Below are 10665 nucleotides of genomic sequence, written 5' to 3' on the forward strand. Positions count from 1 at the left end.
CCTAAACAGGTGATTTTTTTCTTCTGGCTGCTGACAGTATTTTCTGATTTATGGAGCTCTAGAAGAATAAATCCAAAGTCAGCTCTGCAGGAATCTTTTCCTCTAATATGTTAATAAAATGAAACAACAGTTTTAAATCTAATAGCTGTGAAGATAATGAAGAACTTTTCAATGAAGAATCATGAAGATGCTTTTACTTGAGGGCAAACAGCCACAGCAGGCAATCATCAAATCATGAGGGACTACTGAGTAACCACTCAGCATTATACGTCACTGCTGCACACTAAGAGCTCAGAACACAAGGTGACAGACGGTTTACATGATCAGTCCACGTCCAGTCAGGCCAGTCAGTCTGTGCTCACTTCAGAAACAGCTTCTACCCGACAGCAGCAACCACACTCAGTGCATTTAAAACATAATACATGCTGCTAAGTGCATTAAGGGATGGATGTATGGCTGTGTGTTTGCATGTCTGTAATTAGTCATTTATTTAGATATATATTGATTTAATTACTCTTGAAGTTTTTATAGTCTGTAGTTTTATTTTGACATGAATGTTGCACAAAGCTTCTGTTTGAAAAATTATTTTGTGAATCAAATGTTGATATCTGACAAAAAATTTCAATGAGACATTTTCCTACAAACAGTTCAGCCCGACGACATAAACGCTGTGATTAATGGACAGGTTGTTTTTTTCCATCGGGGAGAAAATATTATGCTCATGAGCCACTCAGTCTAATGCGAAACACTAAAAATGACTTACAGGGTGATGAGCAGAGGACATGAAGGTAGAAGTAGGCCAGTGTCCGGGGTTTACACTGAGATACGGTTGATTCATGGTGGGCAGGAGAAGAAGTTCCATTTGAGATGTTTTAAACTTAATCTTTATGGAGTCGTGTTCTGAGTGGCAACCTGAGAATGTTGAGGCTGTAAGAAACCGTCGCTGGAATACATCGGTATGAGAAACTCCTATTAACTGCTGCCATAATTCATGCAGACAGGCTGGGATAAGGCCCCCCTCCCAACGCCTCACATAAATCACTGCGATGTCTGAGGGCAGTCGCTGCTCCAACAGTTACCAATCAATCAGCAAATATTACCTGGAACATTGCAGGAAGAAATTCTTTCACAGAACCTCACCTTGAATAACATGTCAATTTGCTCCACTTTACAATTAACTTCACTGTGAGCCGGCCTCGTACAGACTAAACCTCTACATGCTTATCAGTCGGTGTCTGTTCCTGTCAGGTGACGGGTTAGAAGGCTGAAGTTCATGACAGTTTAACCGAGACCTTAGAGCTGCTATGAATCATCAGAATCTTCCTGTTAAGATCCTGGCATACCTGGGTTAAGACAAAGCACTGGAAAGTCACAGTAAACAGTAGGGATGTGTTGTTTTTGTAATTTTCTTTACATACATGTCCACAAAAAACTTTAACACAGTCAGAGGGGAATGGAGAAGAGAGCTTGGATGATGGTGTCTGATGTTGTGAGACCTGAAACCCTAGCCCATCCCTGATGATGTGTCCCAGAGTATCCAGAGTGTGTGTCTCACACACCAACATCATCTCTAGATGTGATGAGACCTGCCGAGCTTGGTTTTGTCCTGCATGCTGCTGTGTTGCTCTTCCATCTCGTCGTCCTTTGAGTTTTGGCCCCACTCATGAATTTGAGCTCGCTCTTTATTTCTGACCAAATCCTGTCCAGACTGTTATTTCTGATGGCCAACACTGCCCCCATAATTCTCAAGCAGGATGAAGGCAAAGAGCAGAAGAAAGGAGTGGAATAAACAAGAAATCTTTGGGAAGAAAAAGATCCCAAATCAAAGAGATTCCAGTTCACAGGACAAACGGTACCACAGTGAAACATGGCAGGTCATTTAAAGTCAAAGTTTGACTCATACAATACGTTTACAATCAGGACCAACCTCCACAATTATTTCAAACCAAGTCATTCATTTGTATAGCAGCAGCTCTCAGGGCACACAGACATGGCCAGCAAAGGGACAGACAGGGCCCGGAAAACCTCTAGAGAGGTTCTGATGGTCCACCGGCCCAGTGATGCGGCGCTGACTGGCATCTGTCCCGGTATGCTGGACGGCCAGCGCACCACTGGACTAAAATGGAGCTGCAGAGTTGAGGGCTGTCAGCCAGAACAATGAGATGAAGGAAACTGAAGAGCTCCTTGGAGGAGAGGGAACCACGAAGGGACACAGATCAGCCACAGGTGGTCCACAAACCAACACAGATATAACACAACCAGCTGCTCCTGTTAATGAAGTCTGCTGTATTATATTTGCATTGTGTTTTTATGGCATTGTCACATTCTTCTTTTGACCAAAGTCTGATGAGGGCAGCAGTGTGAATCATTTTAAGCTAACAGCAGCCGTAGCTTCTTACTTTGCAGTAAGAGTGTGTTTCGTACCTTTTCTGTTGTCAGCAGGACTCATATCTGTAGAATCATCATGTGCTGCAAATTGTTGTCCCATCAAAGACCAATGAACAAAATGCTCTCAAGCTTTCAGTCTTTTTAGGAACAAAATAAATATGATAAATGTTAAGAGATGAACTGTCTTTAGAGGCTGTTATAGATCTGCCTTCATATCAGTGTGAGCTTTTATAAGCAGTAAAGGTGCAGTCTGCACCTCTTAGAGAAGGATAGCTGATGTTTGGTAGAATATTTAGACTGTATGTGTCGGATGTATGGTCCCTCTTACTTCCATCCACTTTTCCCTTCGTCTCTCCCCGTCTTATGCACAAACACAAACGTGCACATGGCACGGTGTCGATGGGCTGGAGTTGGTTTGTTTCCCATTTACAAGGCCAGGATTCACAAAGACGGATCTTGGTTTACACAAACCCTCATCAACACGTTGTTATGAGCTGCCAGACCTACATGGGGCAGTGTAACGAGAAGCATAAAGCCATGCTAGCCAATCAGAACCCCGGAAAAAACACAACAATAAATGGCACGGATTACTTCCTGTTACTTCAACGATAATGGTGCGAGGATCGTTTGTTTGGACTGAGGGAGAAGCTCCTCCACATAATAGAGCATTTCTGGATGTAAATGCAAACAGGCCAAAAGCGTTGCATAAACGTAAAAACCAGCGCCGCTTTAACAGCATCCATCTATCACAGCAGCCAAACTGTAAACATGGTTGTACACATGTGACGCTGATGACGCTTTAGTCGCACACAGTGACGTCAGACTCTGCCTCCTCCTGTCTACATGCTAACGTACAGACGGAGTTTTCAGATGTGATGGTTTTTGGTGACTCGTAGCTTCGTTTACGTGTGAACCAAAGGCCCATGAAGGTATCTCTGTCTTTGTGTAAACGGGGCCTTAGTTTGACAAAACCTACATCAGATTAGACCCACATACTCTACCTTTAATTCAATGTAGAACTTGTTTTAATTGTACTTGATTGCTGTCTGGAACCTCCACACAGGGTCCAACAGCACTTCTGACCAACATCAAGCTCACCTTACAAACAAAACCAGAACATTTCCAGCTCCTTGACAATGAAGCAGACTGAAGCTTGAGAACAAACTCGTCAGCCGTACTCTGTACATCCATGTTGATGCTTTTCAGGTCTCCAGAAGGTTTGCTTTGTCCTTCATCCACCACTGAGACAAACAAAGGGATCCTGGTTGTTGTATTACAATGTCCAGTCTGAACAGGATTTCTCTGGGCATCACACATTGGTTTATATATTATAAAAAGGTTTGCACTATGAAGGGCAGTGGCAGCAGTCAGTCAGTGTGTGAAGAACTGAACTGTGGCTGCTGCTGCTGCTGCTGCTCCTGGGTGTATGGGAACGCTGGCAGTGGCACTGTCTGCAGACAGCTCTGTGTTAAGACAACACAGCCAGGCGGCAACAACACCAGTACCAGACTGGGAGTTTAGAGGGCGCTTCCTGCCACAGTTCAACATATTTTGATAAGGCCAGCAGGCTTTTTACAGCACACGGCTGCACACAGAGACACTCTATGGACACAAGCGCGGCCATGTGGAGCGCTGCTAATGGTGGAACCTGCTCCGGCCTCAAAACATCTACACCAATAACGTGAACATCAAATGAAAGCGACAACAGAAAAGAAAGAAACAGCACCAGAAATCACTTTGTGAGGTTGTTGGTTGATAAATAGTCACTCTTGACCTTGAAACAGGAGCTTCCAACCACATTCCCTGACACAGGCCGCGACCTGCAGCTTTGTTAGTGGGCACCAGGTTAACGTTATTAACATCATATCAGCAGTGACGGAGTTTCTCTGCTGGATTCATCAGCTCTGTGTGTCCTAGAGGTGCTGCATATAAAACGATGTGTTTCCTAACAAACTGAAGCAAAAACACAGTTAATACCAACACAGTGAAAGACTCCAAACTCCTTCTGCACTAAGGCTGGTAAAAAAGTACATCATACTGGACTTGTATATTAACTGTTCAGCCAATTCAGAAACAAACTATTAACATTAGCCCTTCAGATTAGAGCGATAGACTGGCTACCTGTCCAGGTGAACCTGGGATAGGCTGGGATAGGCTTCGCCCCCCATGACCCTAGTAAGGATTAAGGTGTAGAGATGATAGATGGATTGATCAGAGCCCACATTAACGTTCCCCCGAGTTCATACTGCAGACACAAAAGAAACAGGAAAGGTTGTGTTGAGTATTTACACGTGTGGTGAAGCCCAGAGAAGGAGCTGTGGCAGGGTGGAGGGACTCTGCTGGAGGTTTGTTTAGAAGTCAAGCTAACACTTAGCTTAGCATGGCACCACAACATTCTGCAGCAGCGTCTAAAGACATCTGTGCCCAAAGCACAGGCTCAAACAGACTGAACTCAGTGCTGCACCTTCAAAAGAGAAGCATGTCACCTCTCAGTGAGTCACATGCTGCTGCATCAGACTGCAGAGACAGCTTTTGAGTCTGTTTTAGAGCCCACACTTACATGAGGTGCTCCCAGTTACAAAGTCTTGCTGAACCTACCTGCTTGGATCATTTGTGAACGCTCCCTGTGGCACTGCAGAATGCGGCAGGCCCGACAACTTCATACGATCAGGCCAACAGCCGTGCTGTGGGGCCCTGGTAGGCATGTGATGGATCTGAGGCTTTCTAGACATGTTAGCTCACATTAAATCATGAAGATCTGCTCTTCACGGCCAGCTTCAGTGTCATAAAATCAGTGTCCAGCTTGGTATGTAGAATATGAACTAAGAACTTCCTCAGGTATGGTAATGGGGTAAACAGACAGAGATTTACAGGATCCACAGCCCAGTTACTGTGGTCACTTCTGGGTTAACAGGGAGAACAGAACGGCATCCTAAAGATCCAAAAAGGCTTCAGAAGGATCAACCTTCAGAGGAAACTGTACACTAGTATGCCTGATGATGACTTACAGGCTCACACCGATACCTGAGTGTGATGAACTGTGGAGGTAAACAGACTTTACCTGGTCAGTGTGGACCCACCAAAGATCAAGAGGATCCTTTAAGTTGACAGTTTGAGAGGTGTCGGTCTGTAAAGTCTGCAGTGAAACATGCCTCACTCTGCCCACAGGACTGTTCGCTCACTCAAAGAATTTCTCTTTATAGTTTTTGTTTCTCAGTAAGAATTAAAACAGCTTAGCCTGATTGGGTTCATCCTGTCTACTCTGGTTATAGGCAGAAGGTTTCTCTTTATCAGACAGTGAGTGGTCTTTAGATAGGAGCTGTTTTTACCTTGACGTGTTTCAAAACGTCACCACAGACGTCAGATGGCGTTTCTGAGGACGACTGAAGCGACAGTCAAAGCATGTCCAAGGTAAAAACAGCTCCTGTCTACAAAATACTCACTGTCTGATTAAAAGAGAAAACTTAAACCAGCTCAGGACATTTATGAAAGCATAACAGCTGACAGATGTTAAAACCAAAGTACAACAGCACTAGTTCATATTTATGGATCACAAGGTCATATATAATGGGAACACACAGTGATAAACCCACTCTAGATTATTACCACATTCTGCATTTTCTTTGATAAATCCACAGTTTGGCCTCCAACTAAAAGTGAGAGACAAAGTTATGGACTAAACGGTAAACACAGTGGAGCATTTAGTGCCAAATATTTTCTTGAGGAAGTGATGGAGACTAAACTGGAGCTAAAAGAAGAGTAAATATTACAACGAACAACTCTAAGTTACTGTAAATGTCCCGTGCTAACACATATATAACACATAATATCCCGTCACTGTTGTGTTTATAACTCAAAAAGAACTAACATCCAGCATTTCAGCTTTTACAGTGATGAACATCAGCTTAAAGCAGGACTAATTACACATTTTACAACAGTAGAGGATCAAATGACGAACCCTCCTGTTTGCTAACAGACAGCACCTCTGGATGCTGGGAACAGACCTGGTTACAGCAGACGTGGTGGCTTGTCGTAGCAGAAAGGTGCAGGTGTAAATAACTGGATTTCATTCAGGTGAAAGGTGCGGGGTCTCTCACTGTCATTGGATGTAATGAAGCCATCGTTGACCAGACTTGTGTTGTTGCTGCTCCAGGTGCTTTTTCTGCTATAACAAGTTTATAACTGATGGTACAGCCTGTGACGGACTCCCTGTTAGCATCGTCATGTATGAAATGCTGGAGTAACACCACCACACAACAACAACTTTGTAAAATATCCAAGTTCAAGTTCAATGAGTCCAAATGGTTGTTGGCAGCTCTATAATGCAAAACTCTGCTGGGAAACTCTGGATGATATTTGCTTTGAGTCTTATCAATCACCTTGACGCCGTTGCAGACCAAACACAGCCGACACGGTGATGGCACGCCACAACAACAGCAGCCTCTTCCAGCAGAACTGGGCTAAAACATTGCTCAGTCATGGCTCAAGGAACACAGTAAAGATCCTAAACGTTGATCCAGAAGCCAAACTCTTAATCTGACTGAACATCCAGGCCTGACACCCAAAGGCCACACACCCAAAGTACCTGGTGCCACCCCCCAGAGCTCCCAAGTCAATCCGATGGGTCAGAACTCTTCCCATGCTATGAGGAGGACCTACACAGTACTATGAAGGAGGTTTTAATGTTGTGGCTGATTGGTGTACGTGCTATTGGTTGGCTGGTGTTCAATTCATATTTGTCAATAAGATTTTTGTTGATGAAAAATCAAAGCCATCAAATGTTCTTTGAAAGAAAATGAAAGATGAAAAGGATATGACCAGAGTTCAGGAAAACACAGACCACAGGCTCAGATATTAATAAAATCATAAAATGCTTTTCTTTTCTTAGCCAAGGTAACCCAAACAGCAAAAGAATGAATGAGTGTGTGGAAGGTCTGACAGGGCGAAGCAGTGACAGCGAATGAAGACATATCCCTGACAGAGTGTGGGAGATGGAAGCGATAGCGTCCGTGGATGGAGCAGATGGAGCAGATGCTGCAACACCAGCAGCAGTGTCCCGACTTGCTGGAACACGGCAGCTGCCTTCCTCCAGGCGACTCTGCCTCCACCCGGCACGACGAACGCAGCAGAGACACACTTAGCTCTTTTACGGCGGTTGACATTATCACCCCAACTCTTTAGTAATGATATACGCAACCATACATTGGTTTACCATAAAGCTCTACTTTACAGCAATCGCTTCCCTTGATCACGTTTTATGTCACTGTGCTGACGTGGTTGGCATTTATCACTCTGCTGAGCAAGGAAACGTACAAATTTAAATCCAGGGGAACAAATGGAGCACAGATTTATTACAATATGCAATTAAAACAAATGGATGACTGTAGGTTACTGAGCTCATACAGGCTGTAAAGTGGCTGTTGTATGTACTTAAAGCTAATATTTCAACAAAAAAACTCAACAACTGGCGGAAAAACTTCAAGTCAGATTCTTCAAACTGTATAAAAATCTATCTGAACATGTTAGAAAATACTTCAGTCTTAATAAATGTTCACTTTCTGTTGTCAGTGGTGGATCAAATATAATGGAAGTATTTAAACAATCTTTAAATGTTTTGCTTATCCATTTTTTTTTTCTTCCAGGGAAAAATATTGTGCTTTTTATTCCACCACATGTGAATGAGACAGCTGGTTAGTATACGTTCACTTCATGGGGCTCACCTGTGAAATCTAATGCAACCCAACTAAGCGGCTCCGTCTTTTACATTTTCTGTTTTTGTTGCCAAAAAGGTAAGAATTACATGTGATGTATATTACATATGAAGGCCATCGGCAGTGGTGCTGGTGTGCTGGGCTGCATTACATTTAAAAGTGTTCCTAATATTTTGCCCCTGTCATGTACACTATATATAATATGTAATAGGAAGCTAAACTTGTTTGGTTTTGGACTGCTGGTTGGACCAAACATTTAGAATGCCGTGCAGAGGAGGGATTCCTGTCACAACTTCACTAACTTCCATAAAGAAACATGTGAGGTACAACACAGGTCCACAGCCAGACACTGATGAGGACACTGTGGAGTTGGTGGAGCCACCAGGACACCTCAGTGTCTTCATAATCTGTCTCCTGCAATCCACCAGCCTTGTTAATACAAAGTAAATGGTGGCCCAGTTTAAAGAGGGACAGTACCGAGGCAGCAGCAGATCCCGTGTATGCAGATGGCTACAACCAGGATGAAACGCTGTGATCCTGGTTCAGACAGCGTCACCGAGCAACATGTGGCAGGAGAAACACACGCATGCAGGCGGCAATACAACACGCTATCCAACACACGGATCATCAAACGGCAGGTTTCCTGTTTGGATGGTTACAAAGAAAAGAATTAAGATTGCTAGATTATGCTAATTAAAGACTAGGTTCACCATCTCCATCATGTTCAGACCAGTTCAGGAGCCCTGTTACGTTTCAGTCACAGACAACACGATTGTTTGTTTACCAGAAAACTTGCCTTAGTGTTTTATTTGAGGAAAAACAAACTGAATGTGCTGTTACAGGAACGAGGCCCTCGATGTGACAGCAGCTTTCCAGATTGAAAACCCCGTTCAGGCTCGTGTCCTGGAAACCATCAGCGTAGAATTACATTTAATATTACTGTGGTCATTTAGAGCTCCTAGGAGGTAAAACCTGCTTTTCTCTGGATAGTAGACACCAGCAGGCTTTAAGTCTGTACAGGAAAATGAATGTGAGGCAGTAAAGGGTCTGAAGGACTGTCTGTCAGAGGCAGTTTATCTGCCCATGCTGCCCCCTGCTGTCCAGTAATGCTGCTGCTGCTGCCCCCTGCTGTCCGGTTTGTGTTTACAGCAGTAAACTTCTGTGGCTACCGAGGAGTTAGCTACTGGAGGGAGAAGACCAGGAGGGTGATCACAGGTCCATCACAGAGAGACAGACAACTGTGTAGTGTTTAAAGATTATTTTGGGCCATTTGAGCTCTTATGCAGTTGAAGAGAGACCAGGAAGGTGGGAGAGAAGAGAGGGAGATGGACCAGCAGAAAATCTACCATTGGTTGATCCATCCAGCCACTGAGGGGACCAACAGGCCCTATGTGGGTAAACCAGCTGAACTACTGGCATATCCATACAGGAAGTGGTCTCTGAATACTGCCAGGTGGAGGAGAACGAAGTGACCAAAACACTGTCTGGTCACCTCAAAGTTCTAGGATTTGCAGTTTTTAGTCGTATTGTTTCACATACAGGAGTGTGTGCTGCGCTTCTTTCACAACATTGTTTGTTTAACTCAGGGGTGTCCAGTCCTGGTCCTCCAGAGCCACAGTCCTGCATGTTCTATATGTTTCCTTCTTCCATCACACCTGATTCAAATGATCAGGATCGTTATCAGGCTTCTGCAGAGCTTGATGATGAGCTGATCATTTGAATCAGGTGTGTTGGAAAAAGGAAAAATCTAAAACATGCAGGACTGTGGCCCTCCAGGACCAGGACTGGACACCCCTGGTTTAACTGAAATTATTCAAGGCAAAAAAAACCCCACTGTGTTCATATTCATACATTTATATTTTATTGCAAATAACTTTTATTCAGAAAAACGTAACACGCCAGAATCAACCAAAAAACAAACAATGAACACAGTCTTGTTCTGGGAGCTTCATCCACTCGCAGCCACTTCAAAGGGGTAGTGCTGAGGGAAGTCATGGATGAGCTTCACAGCTTCGTTGTACAGCTCTAAATCTGTGGGACAGACACAGCGTACGTCAGTCACAGGCGATCAGTGCTGCTGTGTTACCGCGGGTTACGCCTCACTGAGATGGACCGTACCAAAGGGGACGCCCTTGTCCTCTCGCAGCGTGTTGTATGTGGCGGCCATGATGGCTCCTCTGTTGGACACCATACCGACGACCTCCACGATACCGCTCAGCTCCTCCTCAAGCTGGAACAAAAGACAATCAGTTACTTTTAATACCGTCCTCTTGTTTGGTTTGTTGGTTCAGCAGCAGCATCCCTCTTCCATCACTACCTCCATGGTGACATCACACTAGCTTCAGTCTGTGATACAGCCAGCAGGAAGCACAGTGAGGGCAACTCCTGGTAGTGATGGGTCTGACGACACTGAAACCTCGGCGCATGCGCCGAGCAAACAAGGCGAAGCCCCGTGTCGGTGCGCGTATCTCTTTAAGGAAAACCACGTGACCGATACAGTTCCTGTGTCGTTTGGTTGTGAACGCGCCAAATTGTATTTATAAACAGAAAATGTATCGACACGTTT

General features: G+C 44.3%; 1 protein-coding gene across 1 annotated transcript in view; it reads right to left on the reverse strand.

Annotated features, from left to right (window-relative positions):
* Window positions 1-9937: 9937 nt before the first annotated feature.
* Window positions 9938-10665, reverse strand: part of rpa3 (replication protein A3) — a 5147-nt gene continuing 4419 nt past the window's right edge. The window contains exons 3-4 of the mRNA XM_008281393.1: window positions 10218-10329; window positions 9938-10130 (exon numbers count right to left, since the gene is read on the reverse strand). Of these exons, the coding sequence (XP_008279615.1) occupies window positions 10048-10130; window positions 10218-10329 (195 nt within the window). The 3' untranslated portion in view covers window positions 9938-10047. The remainder of the gene's footprint in view (window positions 10131-10217; window positions 10330-10665) is intronic.

The sequence above is a fragment of the Stegastes partitus genome, unplaced genomic scaffold (genome assembly GCF_000690725.1).
Source record: "Stegastes partitus isolate 25-593 unplaced genomic scaffold, Stegastes_partitus-1.0.2 Scaffold6, whole genome shotgun sequence".
Taxonomy (NCBI): Eukaryota; Metazoa; Chordata; class Actinopteri; family Pomacentridae; genus Stegastes; species Stegastes partitus.